This window comes from Abramis brama, assembly GCF_963993115.1.
Source record: "Abramis brama genome assembly, chromosome: 1".
In the NCBI taxonomy this organism is placed as follows: Eukaryota; Metazoa; Chordata; class Actinopteri; order Cypriniformes; family Leuciscidae; genus Abramis; species Abramis brama.
The window spans coordinates 29,039,925-29,063,450 of NC_139963.1; the positions used below are offsets into that span (position 1 = coordinate 29,039,925).

The window sequence follows — 23,526 nt, forward strand, 5'->3', positions numbered from 1 at the left end:
GTGGAGCTGAAATCCTGAGATACGTGAGCAGGCTGACTAATACGAGTCTGCACGCACACACACACACACACACATATATTTGCCTTTAAAGGGGTCTCAGAAAGTGAGGATCAGCCAAAATGTCCTCACTTTACTCTCTTTATCCTCACTCCGATGGTCTAACACTCAATCCGGTCTTAACACACACACACACACACACACACACACACACACACACGAATATTTATTTAAAGCCCCATTTATTTGCACTGGCATGTGGCCTGGGGACAAGCACAGAATGAAATATGGACAGGAATAATAAAATGTATATGATGTATAATAATGTGTATGTGCATAATTGAAGTTTTTCCAAGATGATTAATAAGAACAAGACTCCCAGTAATCTGTATCCTTTTTAATACTGGTATTATTTGCATTTGATTAGTGATGGTGCATAAACTACGGCCCTGATCCGATGTAATTTACCACCACAACTGCACAAACAAACATTGGGCTTATTTGCATACATACTTTTTCTTTGGTTAGAATGACATCTTAAAACACAACAGAAATACACAAGATGAGACCGTAATGGGTCCCATGGATATCATTTTAAAATGGTGTTGATTAATACTGCCTTTGTGTAACTAAAATTACTAAATGTGAGACAAGTGACATTTAATAACAAGATCAAAGCAGATAAAATATAGCATATCATCATACCTATTAACACCTTGCGTGAAATTCGCAGCTGTGAAAGACATCATACCCATCTGGCCCCTTTTACACAGGCATGAGATATAACAATTCTCATCAGAAGAAGTATGTCATTGATAAAATGTAAATATGCACTGAAGTCTTTGGTGTGAGACATTGTCCTCAAAATACTCTGTAGGTTCATGCATACATCAAGACAATGCAGTTCATATTCTCTATATATTAGAGGATCTTTGTACCTATTCATATCATAATTGTATGAAAATCTCTGCATATTTTGATCTAAAGCGTGATGCACAATAAAACATATATGCCCAGTTTCACAGACAAGGCTTAAACTAGTCCTAGACTAAAATGCAAGTTTGAGCTGTTTTAACTGAAATCAACTTGCACTGACGTATCTTAAATTATGTCAGTGCCGTTGTTTTGTCTCAAGATGCACATAAGTAATGTTTTTTTTTCAAAGGCCCGTTTATAAAAGCTACTTAAATGTCCTAATTGAACTAAGGCCTAATCCTGGCTTAATCTAAGCCCTGTCTGTGAAACCTACATTACAATGTTCTCAAGTAAGATCGTAATGAAAGCACTTTGGATGGATTTTCTTGTTCAGATCCCAACTTCACACACTTAATTCAGCTCTAAACCTGTACCTGCACCATCTGTCATCCGCTCAGAGAAAACAAAGCAAACTTCAATAAACATGGCTGTGAAACTGGCTTAAACCTGGGTGCCTGTAGGCAATTATGTACCCCAGAGCGGGAGCTCTGTGTCGTCCTGTGGATCTACACCACCTCCACGTAGTTAGCAGGGTAAAGACCCTCTTTCCCTCCATCCATCATGCCTCTGCACCAACCCTGATCATCCTCATCCTCGATTTTCAGAAACTCCTCACCTGAACACACACACAAACAGAAAGCATCAGAGGTGGTGCACGTACATCATATAGACACAAAATATGAATATACAAACACAAAGACAGCTGACCTGCTTTGAAGGAGAGTTCATCTGTCTCCTGTCCAACATAGTCATAAAGAGCTCTGACTCTCACTCCTCCAATCATTACACTGAGACGAGGAGGGAAAACAGACACAGTCAATCAACTAAGCACTGCATTAAAAATGTTGCAGACCACTCCGACCTTATTATTGAGTTAAAAAGTCTAAATTATGACAAAAACATAAACATGACATAAAAAGTTGAAATTATGAGATTGGTCCCAGACTAAAACGCATGTTTGAGCTGTTTTAAATTAAAGCAACTTGCACTGACGTATCTTAAAATATGTCAGTGCCATTGTTTTGTCTCAAGATGCACACCAGTAATGTTTTTTCTATGACATGTTTATAAAAGCTACTTAAATGTCCTAATTGAACTAAGGCCTAATCCTAGCTTAATATAAACCCTGTCTGTGAAACCAGGCCAAAAAGTTATAAAAACTCGAAATAGACAAAAACATAATTAGGACAAAATGTTTAAATAATAAGATAAAAAAAGATGATATGTGACCCTGGATCACAAAACCAGTCACAAGTCGCACGGGTATATTTGTGGCAATAGCCAACAATACATATGGGTCAAAATTATCGATTTTTCTTTTATGCCAAAACTCATTAGGATATTAAGTAAAGATCATGTTCCATGAAGATAATTTGTAAATTTCCTACTGTAAATATATAAAACATTTATTTTTGTGAGTGAATGCAGCACAATCGCGAACATAAATTTACAACTTTAAAGACGATTTTCTCAATGTTTTGATTTTTTTGCACCCTCAGATTCCAGATTTTCAAATAGCTGTATCTCGGCCAAATATTGTCATATCTTAACAAACCATACATCAGTGGAAAGCTTATTTATTCACCATTCAGATTATGTATAAATCTCAATAAAAAAAAGACCCATGTGAAAAAAACAGGTTTTGTGGTCCAGGGTCACATATTATAAAATTATTATTACAAATTTTGTCAGTTATTACAAAAATATTGACTTTGTCATAATTATCTCTTTTTTGACTTTGTATCTCATAATTCCGACTCAGTATGTTGATTTTGATGTTTTATCTCATAGTTATGACTTAGTATCTCATAATGTTGACTTAGTATTTAATAATTGTAACTTTTTATTATAATTATGATTTTTTATGTCATAATTATGATTTGCCATTGTATTATTTTTTCTGACAGAAACAGGTTTCCATAGTAATACTGTACATCAGAAAAACGTGATCATCTTTTTCTTTATTTCTTATATAAAACTTTTAAGTACCATATAACTCACGAAATTAATACAGTGAAACACTAGACAAAAGGAGGATATCAATGGAAGTTAATGAGGATAAGACAACTTTAGGGTCGATTCTTTCCACATCTGACCAAACAGAATGCCACATACTATAACATTTCAGACTATTACCATCCTTGGACAGGTTTAAACAGAATTTATCCGATACTCTAAAACGTTGCTAGAAAACTTGCATATAATCATGACACATGATTTACTAATTTAACATCTTTTTATTATCATATCGATTCAGTTCATTGAACTGTATTGTCGATAGTAACTGTAGTGAATGTGTTGTAGAAACATTATAGTCTAGATGGAAATAGGGGTCCACGCGCACCCCCCGGCTTTTTTTATGCCACCTGATTTTTTTAAATCTTTAAAGTGTCTATTTTCAGAATCTGCCAGGTGCCAAGCTGAAATAATGTCCCAAAGGCTTCATTTTTAACCCTTTGCTGCACCCGACCAGAACCCGAAAAATAAAAAAATTATATAGAAAGTGGCATAACATTTGAAGTAAACAACATACAGAGACAAATTAACATATTTTCCCATACAATTCTGACCCCAGGAATTGAATGGAATGATTATTTTTGACATTTGAAAACATATTGACCCTATTTCTGGACAAAAATAGCAAAAAATGGCCAAAAATGTGTAGAGGATCAACTATTTTCATTTTCTCAAGCGCATAGGGTGATTTTTTTTTCCACAAACTGTTATTTCTTTATCATTCAAGTGTCTATTTTAAAATTAAATTGGGTACCAAGCTGAAATAATGTCCAAAATGCTTTATTTTTAACCCTTTGCTGCACCCGACCGGAACCCGAAAAATCCAAAAATTATATAGAAAGTGGCATAACATTTGAAGTAAACAACATACAGAGACAAATGAACATATTTTCCCATACAATTCTGACCCCAGGAATTGAATGGAATGGTTATTTTTGACATTTGAAAACATATTGACCCTATTTCTGGACAAAAATAGCAAAAAATGGCCAAAAATGTGTAGAGGATCAACTATATTTTCATTTTCTCAAGCGCATAGGGTGATTTTTTTTTTTTTCACAAACTGTTATTTCTTTATCATTCAGGTGTCTATTTTAAAATTAAATTGGGTACCAAGCTGAAATAATGTCCAAAATGCTTTATTTTTAAACCTTTGCACTAAACCCGAAAAATCTAATGTGATATAAAGTGCCATAACTTTTGATGTAAACAACTCACAGAGACAAATGGACACATTTTTCCATACAATTCTGACCTGGGGAAATTGTTATTTGTTATATTTTACAACATCTTGACCATCTATGGTCAAAAACAGCACAAAAAAAAGCTAATTTGACACCATTTTTATTATACTAATAGCAGCCTGAAATGGGGTTTATTTTAACCTTTTACTGAACCTATCCTGAACCTGAAGAAATTGAAAATAGCTTTACTTTTGAAGTAAACAAAACAAAGAAAATTAACTTAAAAAGTTTGGGAATGTTGGGGCTTTGCAGTTGGCAGTTGGTGGCTGTCGGTTGGTACCTGCAGATCGCCATCTCCCACTGCTCTCTCTTTTGGAACAATTTCAGTACGTATTTGAAACTATAATTAAGATATACCTTTGTAGTCATAACTAAGTCATAAGTCATTTTTCAACAGTTTTTACTATAATCACAGGCTTTCGGAAAGCGAGAAGCTGTCATATCTACACAGTATCCGAGATATGAGACTCTGTTAAGCAGCCAGTTCACCATACCGCATGATGGATATTTGTGAACAGATTCCATTAACATTAGAGGACTTGCCTTTGAATACAATTGGCTATCACCAATACTGCTATAAAAGCTTTACAGGGAAAATAGATTGTTTTACAAGTGCCAAAGGCTTCTACATCTGGAGAATCATCATTGAAAAAGGACTCTCTGCGCCATGTCAAATCTCTGTCAATTCAATCTGAAGGATAGCCTTAGCCTGGGTGCCAGCCCGAACCCCGCCCACAACATTTTTTGGTCGGGAAGTTCGGTCTGGACTCGATCCGTTGAGGAGTAATTATGCCCGACTCCCAGAAGGCCGGGCCAATCAAATTGCCAGGGCGGGCTTTAATCGATGATGGACAGATGATCTGCGGTTACGTAATCACCCACGTCACCAAAGAGCGCTTGGGTTGAACTGGTTTTCAACAAAGACGACTGCAGCAGGAGAATTGAGATGTTTAGATTCCGCTATCGCGTCTGTTATAAAATAAATCGACATTCGCATTCATTTTAAAAGACGAACAGAGAACCGCAATCAAGGCATTTGTCGATCGGAAAGATGTGTTTGCCGTCCTTCCTACGGGATTCGGCAAAAGTTTAATTTATCAGCTGACTCCGATGGTCGCTAAGAAGATGGGACGCAATGAAAACGCTGTGGTCATTGTGGTTTCTCCTTTGGTCGCCCTCAGGGAGTGCTTTATTATTACTTTACTCATTACTTTACTACTTCTTCCTGCGTGTGTGCAGTTGAGCTCTGTTGACAACTATGCGTGGCTCACTGCGTTACTCTGATTGGTTGTAGAGGTCTATCCAATCGAGTTGTTGTTTTTCCTGGTTCGGTTAAGACACGCCTCATAATGAAATCCCTATGGAGCAGTATCAGACTCACATTCTGCCTAGAATATGAGTATGACGAAGTCAGGCTAGGATAGCCTGGAAATCCAGACCTAAATCTAAAAGATTAATGGTCTGGTGTCGACTAATGAAAATCGCCCAGCTCGAGGGGCGGCACCAAGCGTGCATTTGAAAATCTCACTGCACGCAATTGGAAAACACTACGACCAATCACAACAATAAACCCCAGCTACCAGCGGAGCTAACTGGTAGATTATACTCTTACCGTATCCGGTCGGCAAAACAGCAAAAACGTCCTTCTTGCAAAGGAATGATTCGAGCGCCGTTTTCTGTTCCTCTTTTAGATAAAAAGCCAAGTCTAACTCGTTCATTGTAGCGGCCAAAGCTGTTTCAAACAACTGGTATTCATCCATAGCCATCTTGCAATGTTTACTAATGACTTCGACGTCACAGCGCTGTCATCATCTGTTTAGCTCGCCTCTGGCCCGCCTATATCAGATAACCCGATGTGATTGGTGCAGCTCCGATCGAGGGGCATATTTAGTGAGCATCATTACTCAACACCAGAGTAACTCGCTGAGCAAATTCAACTTGTGCTCTCGTGAGAACTCTGGATTACCAGGGTATCTGAAGGAGCTCCAAGAAGGTGTTCCTTCTTGTTTCCCAATCATTGCATTTTCTGTGACAAAGCAAAATCCAAGTTCAAGGGCAAGACTGAAGAGCTTACAAAGTTTCAGAGTTGGAAACACAAGGAACCAGCCTGGAAAGTTATTGAACCTAGGGCACAGGAATTAAAGAAATAGGCTCTTTATCGCAAGGTGTAGGACAAGGACCTTTTTGCAATGGAAGCTAAGTATCATCTATCATGCAGAAACAACTTCAACACAGAGTACCAAATCCATGAGCATGGAAGGGAGAGGGCAGAAAAGGCAGCAGACAATATTGACAGCCTGCAGGCCCAGAAGATAGCAGCACATAACAAGTCGTATTGTGTGGTAAAGGATTACATTCTTAGGAATGTGATTGAATGCAAAGAGGTTGTCCTGCTAAGACCCAACTTGTACATGAAGACATTGGAAAATCAAGGTTCCCTTTCGAGAACGGTAACTTCATATTGCATAGCTAATACTCAGTGGGAAACTCCTTTCCTCGAGAATATTGAAGCTAATAATTTAAAACGCAGTGCAGCTGCACAGCGAACACAGCAGAGCGTCTAGCTCGCCCATTGGCTGTGCTGCGGCAACTGCACAACCTATGGCCAAGCGCCTCTGACGTGATGGGCGCCAAGTCTGATTGGGTCACGTCAGAGCGCGCCTAAATGGGCGTGGCCTTAGTCTATAAAGGAAGCCCATTCTGGCTAAATAGCAGGTTTAAATCGACTGAAGTGACAAATCCCGACAGATTGTAATAGTGCGGCAGGCTACGCAATACTCGTTCCCTTACTCTCAGGGAACCGAGGTTACGTTAGTAACCGAGTACGTTCCCTTTCGAGAACGGTCACTTCGTATTACGTAGCTAATACGCAGTGGGGACGCAATGTAAAATGCCGCACTATTAGCAAGTGGCTGCATACAACTGGATCCTAGGGAAGCACCCCGAGGTTCACAGAAACAAGCCATAACAAACCCCAACATAGTGACAGTAACCAGACGTGAGTTGGGTTTCATGAATAAGGGGCTGGAGTATAAGGGTCGCTCCGAACATAAGTCCCAGGACAATTGTGCTAATGGACAGTAATCGGTAGACTAATAAGATTGGACCCTAGCTGGAGTACTGACAAGTAAACTTCCTGAGGGGCATGCACGCACCTACCCTGAAGGACCCCTTATAGAGAGAGCGCACTCTGGTGTGAGCCGCTCTCTCTCATCATTGTAGAGTCGATAACTGTGCCCATAAAGATTACGTTCTGGCTGGGTAACAGTTTGCTCTTGGAAAAATTGACCCTGAGCCCCAGGCATTCCAAATAGCTGAGGAGCATAGATCTGTCTGTCAATAATTCGGTCTTCGACTGACACATAATGAGCCAATCGTGGAGATAGTTAAGCACACGCACTCCGTTGCCTCAGGGGAGAAAGCGCTGCGTCCATGCACTTTGTCAAAGTACGGGCTGCTAGAGACAGACCGAATGGTATGACCGTGTATTGATAAGCCTACCCCTCGAAGGCGAATCTCAAGAATGGCCTGTGATGGGGCGTTATCTTAATGTGAAAGTAAGCGTCTTTCAGATCCACCGTAAAAAAAACAATCCCCCGTGCGAACCTGCGCGAGGATTTGTTTGGTAGTTATCATTCTGAACGGCCATCTCATGAGAGCTTTGTTCAGATGTCTCAGATCTAGAATGGGGCGAGTGCCACCGTCCTTTTTTGGTACAAGGAAGTAACGGCTGTAAAAGCCTTACCGGCTCAGCGCGGGGGGACTAATTCTATCGCCCTTTTTTCTAGCAGATTTTGCACTTAGGTGAGAAGCACGTGAGCCACGCCGCTTCTCACCGAGGTCTCGATGACCGCCTGAAACCATGGGGGTCTGCGAGGGAATTGGAGCGAGTAATCTCTCTTTATAATGTACAAAACCCATTTCGACACTCCAGGGATGTCTTGTGAACCGCTCTGGATCTCCAGCCAACAGCAGTGGGCGGGCATAGATGGGCGGCAACTGCTTCTTCGAGCGGAGGCAGCTTCTCATAACCTTTTTCTGCTGCGCCATCAACAGAGGAGAGCGTGACAGAAGTAAAAGCGCTCGTGCGTGCTGAGTACGGCGCACGCCATGATTTTGTGAGTTCGTCGTGGACCTCAGGGAAAAAAGGTGCTGGCTTGTGACGGGGGCCTGCTGGCACCCAGGCAGAAACCATCCATCCAGCCTGCTTCTAGGTGGCTCCTCAGGCGAGGCCCATTCGAGAGCTAGGTCTGAAACGGCCGCAGTGAGGATACACAGCATCTCAGTGTCCGAATTAGCCTAGTTCCGGTAGCAGCAGCGCTAGCACCAGACTGTGAGAAGGCGGGGTCAGCTGGGCCTGTCCACTCTTCCTCAGGCGCAGCGATGGAGAGGCTGTCGTCGTGTTTTTCGTGCGATCCGCCGAAGGAGACGAGACCTGTCGCTTGAAGGGAGAGGGGGCATTGGTCTGCCTGAGTGAACAGGACCGGCGAAGTAGAAAGTGAGTGAGAAAGTGAGAAAGCGACAGTGTTGCCGTCTCGACAGAGAGCTAGCCGCGTCCGCAGTGTTGAGATGGGCAGGCTCTTGCAGTGAGAGCAGCCTGCGGCAGAGAGTGCAGCTTCAGTGTGGGTGGGTCCCAGGCACGTGGCGCACTCCGAGTGTCCATCTTCCTTGTGTATGCGTGCTCCGCATGAGGTGCACGAGGGGCGAGGCATTTGAAACAACATTCGCTAAATTTGACTCTTTTAGAACTGAGTGTCGCAGCAGCGAACACAACAGTAGCAGTAAAAGGATATAGCATTTTTCTCGCCGGATGGCCTCAGGAGAGCAGTGACAGAAGAGAAGCGGCTTTGAGGTGAGTTGAAGGCGCTGTCTGCTGTATGCAAGGCTTGCTCTAGCTGTTATTGTTTCGACGGCGAAAGCTTCAGAGGAGGTCAGAGTCGTGAAGAGTCGCTGAAGGAGATAAAATCTGCTATTTGGCTAGAATGGGCTTCCTTTATAGACTAAGGCCACGCCCATTTAGGCGCGCTCTGACGTGCGACCCAATCAGATGACTTGGCGCCCATCACGTCAGAGGCGCTTGGCCATAGGTTGTGCAGTTGCTGCAGCACAGCCAATGGGCGAGCTAGACACTCTGCTGTGTTCGCTGTGCAGCTGCACTGCGTTTTAAATTATTAGAAATAAATTATCAAAAGAGAGAGCAGTGGGAGATGGCGATCTGCAGGTACCAACCGACAGCCACCAACTGCCAACTGCAAAGCCCCAACATTCCCAAACTTTTTAAGTTAATTTGCTTTGTTTTGTTTACCTCAAAAGTAAAGCTATTTTCAATTTCTTCAGGTTCAGGATAGGTTCAGTAAAAGGTTAAAATAAACCCCATTTCAGGCTACTATTAGTATAATAAAAATGGTGTCAAATTAGCTTTTTTTTTGCTGTTTTTGACCATAGATGGTCAAGATGTTGTAAAATATAACAAATAACAATTTCCCCGGGTCAGAATTGTATGGAAAAATGTGTCCATTTGTCTCTGTGAGTTGTTTACATCAAAAGTTATGGCACTTTATATCACATTAGATTTTTCGGGTTTGGTGCAAAGGTTTAAAAATAAAGCATTTTGGACATTATTTCAGCTTGGTACCCAATTTAATTTTAAAATAGACACCTGAATGATAAAGAAAAAAAAATCACCCTATACGCTTGAGAAAATGAAAATATAGTTGATTCTCTACACATTTTTGGCCATTTTTTGCTATTTTTGTCCAGAAATAGGGTCAATATGTTTTCAAATGTCAAAAATAACCATTCCATTCAATTCCTGGGGTCAGAATTGTATGGGAAAATATGTTAATTTGTCTCTGTATGTTGTTTACTTCAAATGTTATGCCACTTTCTATATAATTTTTTTATTTTTCGGGTTCCGGTCGGGTGCAGCAAAGGGTTAAAAATGAAGCCTTTGGGACATTATTTCAGCTTGGCACCTGGCAGATTCTGAAAATAGACACTTTAAAGATTTAAAAAAATCAGGTGGCATAAAAAAAGCCGGGGGGTGCGCGTGGACCCCTATTTCCATCTAGACTATTAGGAACAGTTCTGTTGTTCACTTACACTAATGTTATCACTTGTAATGTCTTTCAAATGAGTTTTTTCTCTTTTAAGTCGACTGTGATCAGCATTTGCCTCAATTGTGATTCGCAGACTCCACAGATTTCCTCACAAAAGGAACTAAAAATGGACTAAAAATGTTTTGCAATGATTTTCACACTTCATTTAAGTATTGTATGTAATAACCACTCAATGTTTGCAACTGTATTTTACTGAAAATCACACTGTTCAAACCCCAATTCATGTCCTGTGAAGCTTGTCTGAGCAACAGTAACCAAGGCAGCTGAGCTTAGCAAAGGTTCAATACACAGCAGCAAACAATAACAAGGCCAGTCCAAGTCAGGTTTGTGTATAACAGTCGGGCAGCCCTGTGCTGTAAGAGCCCCACAGCAAATATCAAAGTAGTAAACTGACCTTCTCTCCATCATTGCTGCTTTCTGCTCCACCTCCTTCTTTCCCTTTTTATGCTTCTTGTCTGGAGTCCACTCCTGAAATAGAAAGAGAGCGAAAGACAGAGTGAGAGAAGGAGTAAATGTGGGTTTTGGCACAACAGAACTCAGTCTATTTCAAGATGTGCCTCTGTTAGATACATAATTAAATATCACAGATAACAACAGAAATTAACTCTAACACTCTAACTCTGACACCCTCAGGAATGCATTAACCTCAGAACAATACTTTAAAACCAACCCTATTACAGCTTTCTACTAGTTAACTACATTAGTTAACATTAAATGATAATGAACTGCACTTCTACAGCATTTATTAATCTTTGTTAATGTTAATTTCAACATTTACTAATACGTTATTAAAATCAAAAGTTGTATTAGTTAACAGTTAATGCACCGTGAACTAACATGAACAAACAATGAACAGCTGTATTTGTATTAACTAACGTTAACAAAAATGAATAAATACAGTAACAAATGTATTGCTCATTGTTAGTTCATGTTAGTTAATACATTAACTAATGTTAACAAATGAACCTTAAATGTAAAGTGTTACCGTGTTTGGAAGTATAAATGTATTTGCAATATACCTGAAATTGAGGCCAGTCAGTGGGCATTCCCGGCCCATGTGTATTCTTCCACCAACGCAAATCCTCCTGCTCGCTGATGGACATCAGAGTGTTATGGAGCTCATTGTACACGGCTTTTATGCTAACAGAGAGAGAGAGAGAGAGAGAGAGAGAGGGAACTTGTATAATTCACTCATTGTGAGTAATACTGAAATTGACTGAAATTGAGATTTTGACCAGAATGACCCTTCTCACACACCTGTCATTGTTGGTGATATCCAAGTGTCTGTGGATGGAAAGGAAAGCCTGTTTGAGGAAACTTATCCTCTTCCTCTCCTCCTCTTGTGATTGGTCAAAGATAGACTCCATTTCCTCCATGTAGCGCGGAGCATAACGCGTCACTTCCTCGAGAACCTTCTCATAGCGGGCTCGCACCTGCACACAGGAATTTGCGGTCAATCAGTCAGATGTGTCGCTCAGTGCTAATGTGACCCTTCAGATTGACTTTCATCAAAGGATCCTAAAACAATGTAGCACAGTTTCCACAAAAATATTAAGCACTACAGTTTAAACATTGACAATAATAAAAAAAAAAATTCTTGAGAACCAGATCATCAGATTAGAATGATTTCTGAAGGATCATGGGACACTGAAGACTGGAGTAATGATGCTGAAAATTCAGCTTTGCCATCACAGGGATAAATATACACTATTCTATATATTAAAATACAAGTTTTACTTTTTTTACTGTATTTTTTAAATGAATGCAGCCTGGGTGAGCATAAGAGACTCATTTCAAAAACGTTAAACATCATACAGAACCCAAACATTTCAACGATAGTGTATATATACATAATTAATAAAAACATATTTATAAAAAAAATTATTTCAAATATTAACATTAATTAAATTACAACCCATGTCCCCTTGAATGCCAATGAAAGATTATGTCACAAGACTAACATGAGCAGATTTACATGTTAAGTTGTCTGTTTTGTTTACTTTGCACCAGTTGGTTTTCCACCTCAGCCCTTTTCTCTCTTCTGTTGAGTGCTGTAGATTTACTCTTGATCATTAAGCAGCGTGACATACGTTGTATAATTTCACTGTATCATAATGCAGTCTGTAAATTTACAGTAAATGTTTTTTTTTTTCTGCTTCTTTTTTTTTTCATTGAAACTCTCCATGATTTTCTCTCTCTCTTTCTGATAGTTTCCCCCACACAACACTCACTTTCTCTGTCTCCTGGTGAGCCAGTTCGGTCTCTTCCTGGATCTTCCTCTGTTTCTCAATGGCAATGTCAGGGTTGCCTTGGGCGTGGGCCTCCCGCTCACGAGTCATGTGTTCCTTGCGACAAGCTTTGTGAAACGCTGTCCTGGCCTTCTCTAACTGTCACAAGAAACACACATTCAGAGTGGTCAGATTCATTCAGTATTGCACACTGTATACATTCATTTTCAATAATTCAGTTCATTACTCGCAGTTATTCCACATTTACCATAGGTATACATTCTTATCTGGAGACAGAAAAAGTGAAATTAGTATAAAAAAAAATATCCCAAATCCCTGCATTGCTTTCTACCTTCTTCAATCTCTTGCCCCAAGGCTTCTGAGCACGTGAGAAACCGGTTTCAAAATCCTGGGACTCCTTGAAACCTCCAAATATCTTCTTATGGAAAGTGTCCTTCTGCCATGTCCGGATGCGATCTCCATCCTCTGACACCAGAGCCCGGCAGATGGAGGAGTGCAGTGAGGAGAGGCGGTCAGCAGAAGAGAGGAAGCACTGCCACGCTCGTAACAGAGAGCCGTAGAGAGGACCTGGACAAAGACAAACATTCATGAAATAAATGAGAGGACCTTTTAGGGTCACAAACAGAAACCTCTTCATCAGATACTAAACTAAAGATGTGGTCATCTCATGTAAAATGCAGGTCACAGAAAAAAAACCTTACATATCTTACATGTTATGTTAAATATGGCACTGCTCATACTATTTTTCAGTATGCAGTATGTAAACACACAACAGTATGCACATTTTTGAATGCATTTTAAGGCATGCATTTACTAAAAGTAGGGAAATACTTTTTTCTTTTTTTTATTGCAAATGAAAGATTACAGACATTAACAGTGAGAAGAAAGAAAGGGGGTATACGGATACCATAAAAGAATGAATTGGGCTACACAAATCAATACAATATTACATTTTGTCAATATGAAAAATGAAAGGTTCCTTAAAACAGACTCAAGGATGTGTGGGAAATACTGTATACAGCAATACTTTTTTTCTCATTATTTACCTATTATTAGACAAAACTGTATATGTAATTTTATATGAATTTAAAAATATTCATATTTATTCCCAAGATGAACTTGTTGAATTAAACAGTGAGATCATGTGACAATATTCTAGCTTTAATTTTTTTTTACATTGGCACACAGTCTACAGTAAGCAATAATATTGTATTATGTTCTAAACATTCAAAATTTGAATGAAAATGCAAAATATTATAAATACTGGACAATACAGTGAGGTCATGTTACAATCATTTAGCAGACAATTAGCATAATTGTAATGTTAAAGTAAACATTGAAATGCATAAATAAAACATTTATCATTATTTACTATTATGCATACTTATTTTTAAATATGACAATAAAATCTACAGTACATACTGCACAGTACGCAGTAGGAAATACGCTAGTATTGCGCTCTACACATTCAAAATTTTACTGAAAATGCAAAATATTAATTTTTATTATTTCTGAACTTATTGAATTAAATAGCATAGTCAAGTCATGCGACAATCATTTAGCATTAAGTTAGAATTGTTGTATGCAAACAATTGACTTTTAACATTATTTACTATTGCTGAATATAGTACATATTGCATAGTAGTACACAGTAAGCAATAAGTTAGTTTTCTATTCAGAACATACAGTTCAAAGCTTTGGGGTTGGTAAGATTGTTGGTACAGTAAGATGTTTTTGAAAGAAGTCTCTGTTGTTTACCAAAGCTGCAAAGCTTTTTTATTATTATTATTTTTATGAAGTTTATTCCTGAATTTTCAGCATCATTATTCCAGTCTTCAGTGTCACATGATCCTTTCAGAAATCATTCTAATATGATCATTTAAAGCATCAAAAAACATTTTTTATTATTATCAATGTCAAAAACAGTTGAGCTGCTATTATTAATAATAATAATATAAATTTCTTTCAACAACAACTAAAAAAAATCGCACTGACCCCAAACTCTTGTACAGTAATGTGCTCTATCGTTCAAAGGTTTGAGGTCTATTTAACAACAAATCCTGAAAAAAAAAATAGTTTACATGGTTAATACGGTTTACACAAAAATACTAAAGTGCACAGCTTTTTTATTTTATTTTTTATATTGATGACAGTAATAGTGTCAAAACAGCATATTAGAATGATGCTGAAAATCACAGGAATAAATGACATTTTAAAAATATAATAAAATACAAAACAGTTATTTTTAAATTGTAATAATATTTCACAATTTTACTATTTTTGATCCAATAAATGCAGCCGTGATGAGCAAGAGACTTCTTTCAAAAACTAAAAATCTTACCAACCCCACACCTTTGAACAGTATAGTACTATCTCCAAGTTCTTGACAAATCTGCAGTACTTACTCGCATCCACTAGGGGTTTCCATTTGGTACTCCACTCACTAAGTTGCTGCGCGTACTGTCTCTCGACCCTGGCCCTCTCCTGGAAACACGTCACTATGTCATTACATGCCTGGAAGGCATCTTCGGTCCTCTTCACTGTACGGTGGTAGTTCCCTGGCTGAGAAAGAACATGGATAGAACTGTAAGGTTAATAGTATAATACAGAGGGAAAAGAAAATGAAAGACTGGCTCTTGGCGCTAAAGGTTTATAGTCTATTTAAAGGTCAAGAATGAGGTATTTACTCTATGACACAGGGAAAATGTCCCTCTGTCATCTGAGCGATTGGCCTCATTTCTTTTCCAGCAGGGTCACTGGGTTTGTTTGCTATGGATTGGACAAGTTATCAGTATAGCGTAAGCTTTGTTAATAATATAAACGGCAGAAGACAACATGTGGTGTGGAAAACCAAAGCACATTTCAAACATTATTCTCCCGAAAAAACATCTGTGACTAGATGAGGACCAGCGAGACGAGAGAATTCAGGCCATGGCAAGTGGAGCATAGCATGGACAGCGCAGTGAAAGGGGTTGATTAACTGCAATAACACGATAAATGAGAGAGAATGAGGGAGGAGAGCGAACGTAATGACAATTTCAGAATGGGCGTTTTGTTTGCTGATGTGGAGCGTGTTCTACTATTTTGCTGGCAACCATTAGTGGCTCCCCCACGATTTTATCAATTCACTCTCTCTTCTACATCTTCCTTTTGTGCCGTTCTTTGTTGGTTCTTTGTCTCTCTCTCTCTCTCTCTCTCTCTCTCTCTCTCTCTCTCTCTCTCTCTCTCTCTCTTAGCTGTGGTTTGCACCACATATTTTCCCCAGTCTTAGAAAAAAGTAAAAACAGCTGAGGAATTTCAACTCCAGCCAAGAGCGGTGCAGAGAAGCACCTGCCAACCAATCAGAGAATAGCAGAAACACAACAAATAACACAATCCCTGTCAAATGGAATATAACATTCAGCTGGACTCAAAGCTGCAGTATTTAAACAGAGCTGTTTCACTGAACAGACAAGCCTATTTAAAAATCAACCCCATTCAACTCTGGCTCAAACTTTCAGCATTTCATCACTGCAATCCTTTGCCAATGCTGTGGTTAACCAATCACAGCGTCTGGGATGAACACAAAAACCCTACTGCGCTCAGTTCTGGTCAGCCGCCAGCCAATTACAAGGTAGGACATGCAACAAAACCCTTGCAGGCGATATCAGTGTGGTTGTTGTAAACTGACTAAACATCAGTGGTCGGAGCATTTCACTGAAAACTGTACCACTGGCCAAGCTCCAGATGGGATGGCAACTCAGCAGAAAGTGCTCAGGCTAAGAGGAGAGCTGAGGAGAATCTTAAACAGCTTCATACAAAGTGGTAGTGGGAGCTCTAGATGGCATGGCATTGATAATAACAACAAATCACCACAGAAAACTAATCAATAAAAACTTACTTAGATGCTAAATTAAATGCATATGTAAAATAATAATTTAACCAATGAAAATATATTTTAAATGATCATTTTTAGATAATTTATCCCAAAAATTATAGTAAAACCTAAAATTACCTACTTTGTGGGGACCAACCAACAGTCCCCAAGAGAAAGTATAAAATTAATATATTTATTTAATAACATTGAATAATGTCAAACAAAAATCTGAAACTGCAAAAAGGTTTTTGTAAGGATTCTGTGAGGCTTAGAGGCAAGAACATATCATTAGTTCAAAACAAAGACATTAATAGAATGATACAGGAACAAGTGTGTGTGTGTGTAACTAACATCAGGTAGCTTCAAGGGGACTGAAATGAGTAAAACACTTTGGATAAACACAACTGCTAAATAACAGCTTGTTATTTGCTTTAAATATAAGTCTGAACATGAACATGACAGTTAACGGTGCCTGTAGATAATTATATATACAATACCATCACATTATTACCATTTTCAGTGTCACAAGAACCTACTGTATTAGGAATATTTTAACTGCTGCAATAGAGTATTTTACACACACACACACACACACACACACGTGAGGATATATGTATATATATATCAAAGACACCTAATACATGAGCAAAAACACCTATTTTTTATCCACATACTGTAGGCATTCACATTTCCACATGTGTTTTAGATTAAGAAAGAAAGCCTCAGAACATCTTAAAAATACTACAGAATTTCTACAGTAGAAAAATACTGTATTACTGACAACTATTCTCACAATGGTGACACAACTAGACAACAAATTTTAAAAGGTTATAAAACTATTAAAAGGCAAGCTACTGCATGATTCCCAGCAGTATTGGGGAACAGAAAAGTAAACCAATTAAGGAGCTGAGAGACAAAAGCTGAGCTAATTAAAATGGGTGGAGGCACAATGGATGAAATTTATAGACGGAAATTAAAGTTTAAAAAAACCTTGAACCATTCTGAAATAGTCTCAAAGAGGTGAAAACACTTGACTTGAATTTCAATCTTAATTTGGCTAATAGAGTGTTCAGTAGCTTTTGTGAACCATTTAACTTAATGTCCGTACAAAATCTTGTCATTTGTTGTGAATAAAACTGTTTAGGTGTTTAAACCCAAGACAAGCTACATCACCCACGTGCATTTCTGGTAACACATACTTAACAAAACAGAAGCGGATGGTATTTCTTAGAGGTCCATCATCCTATCTGACTCATTGCTGTCCTTCCTCCCCCTCTCACTTACCATCCAGAAGCTCTGATTGTTGGCATCCTCAGGGCCTGTCTCTGCCAGGAGGGCTGACATGATTAATCTGGAATAGAGATACATGAAAGCATTAAAGGTGCACTCATTTTCCTCATTAAAAAAAGTTTACAGAAAAATAAATGGTCACACTTTAGATTAGGGTACAATTCTCACAATTAACTATTAACTATGACTTTTTTCCTCAATAAACTTCTATTTTCTGCTTACTAATAGTTAGTAAGGTAGTTGTTAAGTTTAGGTATTGGGTAAGATTAAGGGATGTAGAATAAGGTCATGCAGAATAAGGCATTAATATGTGCTTTATAAGTAGCCTACTAATAAACAGCCAATATTAGTAATATACATGCTATAAAGCAACTAGTTAATAGTGAGAATTGTACCCTAAACTAAAGTGTTACCAAATAAATTAATAGTACTTTTGAAAAATGTTTAAAATCATCTATATTCACATGAAATTAAGATTTTTTTTATTCTATATGGGGTGGGTCGACTCATGGAAGATCACATGACCAGCCGAATACTATTTCACCTTGGTAACCATCCTGTTGTTGTACAACTTCAACTGTGCAATAAATTGATCCTGGCGTCGACAACCAAAACCATGTGTGTGTGTGTGTGTGTGTGTTTGTGTGTGTGAATCTGCATCCAAACCACTAGTTGTCAGTATAAGTCCAAGACGACTGAAGTATCAAACAACACAACAAACAACTGTTACTGATGCACATTTAGAGCAAGATTACTAGTATTTTTTATATATTTGTTTGTTGTGAGTTGCAAAATTAGCTATGAACAATAGAGGTCAATACAATTATAGTTTTGCTTGCATACTTGCAATTTGACATGTCAGAAGGACAAAAGGCTGGAATTTATTTCAAGATTGTCTTTTAACAGGCATACAATACTAAGATATGTGTTTCAGAGCTGAATATCGTACTGTGTCTAATAGCATGCTGGGAGGGCGTTGTCTTTTACAAGCTTTCTTTTATTTAAACTACAGTTTACGAACTGCGTCGGAAAGTGCATGGCTCCAACAAACAAGTTTAATGGTCTTGAAGTCAAGTACATGAAGAAAGGAGGATAGTAATATATAAGGTTATTTACTGAGGATCAAAGGAGTTTTCTGGATTAAAAATGTTACTAGTTAAAGTGTAAAAAAATTTGAAATGGCTAAAAGCAGATGTGAGTGTTGAAGTGGCTTTGAGAGTTGTGGGTTATAGTGAGACAGATAGTGCTCGATATTCTCCACTGCTATCTGCCTTGATCCAGAGCTCTGGGATTTGAAACTTGAGCCATCCCGAAAATAAACAGGGGTGAAAGTTCACCAACACCAATATATACTCAAACACACACGCAAACACACTAGTTCTCTTCTGAAACACATGTTCATGAGCTTGCAAACACTGGTACATGTGGCTGGCCGACAAGCCCACACAGGCACATGTTTGAGCTGCCCCAAACACACGCCATTGACAGCCCAACATGCCTGTGGCCATTTGTTTCTGTAAATGCAATAAACCACATTTTGTCACAAGACACGGAGTGAGAACAAGATGACAGAAGGGAATTGCGTGAACAAGCTGTTATTTGTCTTCTTTCTCTCTCTCAATCCCTCTCGTGGGTCTATGTCCCTCAGTGCATTATCCTAAATGGTCTCTTTCTATCCCCTTTTCCCACTGCAGGGGTCATGGGTATAGTAAATCACCCTATATTTGAACTTTAACCTCACTTCCTGTTCCCTCTCTGTTCCTCTCCCTCCAGACAGCCTTGTGCTCTTAGAGAATATGAGCAGGGAGCACGCACTTAAAGGGATAGTTCACCTAAAAATGAAAATGCTGTCTTTAATTTCACATCATCTTTTTACTCTCTTTGATGTTTTGATGTTGAACAGAGCCTAAAGCTTTCAAGCTTCAAAAAGGATGCAAAAAAACACCATGAAAGAATCATAAAAGTGGCCCATAGGATTCATACACTACATGCCAAGTTTCCTGTAGCTTTGTGTGAGGAACAGACTGAAATGTAAGATGTTATTAAGATGGATCTTTGCAATGAGACCATTCATTTTGTTAGAAAAAAACTGATCTAAATGGAATGTTCATAAATCAGATTGATACATTCCGTATTGTGACTTCCGTACATCTGAGATAAACAGATTGTTGGGTGGGGACTTTTTTTATCTATCAGTTGTTGATTGGACAGAGACAGATCTGAATGCAAGCTTGCGCTGATTGTAAGAAAGAGAAGTGGTTTAAGGGGACTGAATCATTGGAGAAGTCCACAATATGTCACCAGAGAGAAGTCTGCCAATTCACTGGATGATTCAGTTCTAACATTTTGATGAAAAATTACGAGCTCAATAAAGATAAATTTAAACATATGTATGGATGAATCGCAATAAGATCAATACGAAGCATTTAGAAAGTAGACTGATTGGTAAATTTGCATTTCATGCTCACTTTAAGGGATAGTTCTCCCAAAAATGAAAATGCTGTTATCATTTACTCACTCTCAAGTTGTTCAAAAACTGGTTGAATTTCTTTCTTCTGCTGAAGACAAAAGAAGATAGTTTGAAGAATATAGGTAACCAAACAGTTGATTGGCCCCATTAACTTCCATAGTATTTTCCCCAATACTATGGAAGTCAATTAAACCACTCCACTCACTGGAGGGGAAGAATTTCAGTGAATAAATAAAAAAGTTTTAGTCTGTTTTGCACCCAAAACGTATGACTAAGACTTAGAAGAAATATATTGCACAAGCCAATTTTTTTTAATACTTTTATGGTGCTCTTTGACACAATTTCAGTCTGCAATGCATTCACTGCAATGACATGGGGAAAAAATAATCAGCTACATTCATCAAGACATCTGCTTTTGTGTTCTGTGATGATGATTGTTTAATTATTGTTTTTGCCACAACAGTTCCAAAGAAGACAGAAAGTAATACATGTTTGCAGTTACATGAGGGTGAGTATGTGATAACAGTAGTTTAATTTTTTCACTTTTTTGCCAGTTTACATTCAGCCTTTTGTGTAAGGTTAACCTAAAAGACTTCAGAAGAGTTAATTCTTCGTAACCCATCTCTGTGGGTCATACTGGACCCTCATGCAATGTTATGTGTAAGTAAATAAAGGATGAACAAATCTGCTTGACTGAATTAAATCATCACTACTTGGAGGGTGGGGGGATTAGATTGAAGTTTTGAGGTATTGTAAAACACCCCAAGAAACTTAATCTAGATTAGCAGATTACGAAGAATAGCATTTTAGAGAAGACAAAGTGCAATCAAATTGATCAAAAATAGTTTGAAAGGTTCTGTAACTTTTGAGAGAAGGGAATGACCCATTTCTCCGAAAAGATCATCATGACGTTGCTGTGAATCTCTCTCTTCTCTCCTCTTATTTTCTCTTTTCTCCCCCTTTCCAAAGCCCTTCAAACCCCGATACCCCTCACCCACCCTGGCTCTCTTTCTCTCTCCTCCCCCTGTCCCCGTTTTGAGTGTCACACATAACTCAACACACACCCACACACTGAAGAAATATATAGCAACTTATGAATACATCAGACAGAAATAGTCTATGAATGCTGCAGAACTCATCAACGCAATGTGATCTAACTTGACACAAACACATCAAGAATAAATGAAGGGCAGAGAAAAACGAGACAACAAACTCACCTCTATCTTTTCCAGGGAAAGTTTCCTTTAGTTTACACTTTTCTTTTCCAAAGTAACTGACTTTTCCACTTTTAAGACCACCATATGGTTATGGTATGTTCTGGACACCCTCTTTCTCCTCTTCTCTGTCTTTGACCCGCTGTCAGTGTTTAATGATGTGGCTTCCTGTCACTTTCTTTCTCTCCTCTCCTCTCCTCTCTCTCTCTAGTTCCCCCTCTTTCCGAAGCAGCTGCGGACTTTTCACTCTGAGGATCATACTACATGACAACACTCCTCCCTCTCCCTGTCTCTCTCTCTCTCATTTGAGCAGAGAGCTGCTCCTCACAGTATAAAGTAATAATGAAATGCGTTCAGTCCAGACAATTAGTGTGGATGCATTTTATTCAAGAATAACCTAAGAGACCCATATCTGTTGCACACTTTTTACTTACCACCCCTAATTAGGTAGAACTATTTCATTTTCTGTGAATTGTGTCTGTTGTAACAGCCAAATTTATTACAAACACAATGTACATACCTCAGAAATGCCCATGGTCACTCTGAGGGGTTCCACACAACAGTTGTCTGGCACATCCAGTGGTTCTTAAGGAGGGAAGGAAGGAAAGAAAGAAAGAAGGGGGGGGGGGGGGGGGGGGGGGGATAAGAGACCCTCAGATTGAGTTGAACAAAGTCTATGACTCAGTATTAAAAATATGGCAGCTGTTGTACACACTGGCAAGAGCCCATCCCAAATATCTCTATGTATAATCTCATACTAAAGCATTTTGAATTAACCTTCATAATTTATATAATTATACACATAATAATAATAATTAAATTACTTACATATTTATGCTGATACTGGAGCTTTAAATGTATATCACTCTTAATGAACCAAGCAAAACTCTCTAACTAGTGCTGCCTCCCAATTCGCCTACTTATGCTACGCCCTAAAAGTCTCTTTTTGTGAATAAAAATTACATACTTTTGAGAGTGTAGCAAGAGAATAGACAAGCTTTGGGACATACTATCATGTCATTAAATTGCATCTTTTAATGGACGCTCTATCGCAGTTTTACATGCTGTCACTGGCGGCATCCAAAATCGCATAGTTCCCTACTATATAGTAGGCAAAAAACAGTATGTGACAAAAGAAGTGTCCGAATTCACAGTACTCAGGAAAGAGTAGGCAAAAAGTACACTGTAAAAATGAATACGCTATATCTAATCAATAAAATTGTGGCAACAGATAAGACAAGCAATATTATTAATTAAATTTAACAAATTAGAATTGAGTAATAATTAATCAAATTAATTCCTTAAAAGTTAACCATTTAAAATGAGTAAAATTTACAACAATTTTTTTTTTTATTGCCAACATTGAAGACACCTGATGTTAACAAGCAGAATCACTGAAGGAGAAAACTGTCATTTTAAGTCACCATTATTGTGATCAGTGTTTGTTTTAGTTGGGCTCTTGACCTTAAATCATTGACTTTAGATTTTGTTTGGCTGCTGTACCTGAGTTATAACAGCCAGATGAACAAAGAGAAAAGGTGATCTGATGGTGTTGGTTGTGTTTTAACATAATCATTATTTCACAATCAATTAACCTGAACCACTGAACTCATATAGAGCCCAATTTACTTGGGAACCTAATTTACCAATTTAGGTTTACTTTATTAATTATAGCAGCACTGTTCTTGCACAGCATAATATTTTGACCAAAGATTTCTTAAACGTGTCTCATATACAAAAAAGATTTTTTTTTGTTTTGATTTAGTTTTTAGACACACAGACATCAATAATCAGCCTGTGAATCTCAACAATGGTGACAATTATAAAGCATGTTGCAGTGCATTCTGGGTGCAACCAATCAAAACTCATTCATGGCTCCCATCATACATTGCTGCATGAATAAATAATGAGCTTATGATCACAAGTGATCTGTTTGTCACCATTGCTGAGATTCATACGCGAATTCTTGATGTCTGTGTGTGCCTACATAAAAACTTTTCTTTGAAGTTTTTTTTTAATTGATTTGATCATATGGATTTCATTGAAAAGGCTAAAAATATTATGCTGTACAAGGACAGAGCTGCTATAATTAATAA

General features: G+C 38.3%; 1 protein-coding gene across 1 annotated transcript; it reads right to left on the minus strand.

Annotated features, from left to right (window-relative positions):
• Positions 1 to 1,194: 1,194 nt before the first annotated feature.
• LOC311083447 (protein kinase C and casein kinase substrate in neurons protein 1) lies at positions 1,195 to 21,737 on the minus strand. The gene is made up of 10 exons (XM_084114974.1): positions 21,434 to 21,737; positions 17,741 to 17,807; positions 15,006 to 15,162; positions 12,932 to 13,167; positions 12,583 to 12,738; positions 11,609 to 11,784; positions 11,371 to 11,491; positions 10,746 to 10,819; positions 1,681 to 1,760; positions 1,195 to 1,588 (listed from the first exon to the last, which is right to left on the minus strand). The coding sequence occupies exons 2-10, from the start codon at positions 17,798 to 17,800 to the stop codon at positions 1,479 to 1,481; spliced, it is 1,170 nt and encodes a 389-aa protein (XP_083971100.1). The 5' UTR covers positions 17,801 to 17,807; positions 21,434 to 21,737; the 3' UTR covers positions 1,195 to 1,478.
• Positions 21,738 to 23,526: the final 1,789 nt, after the last annotated feature.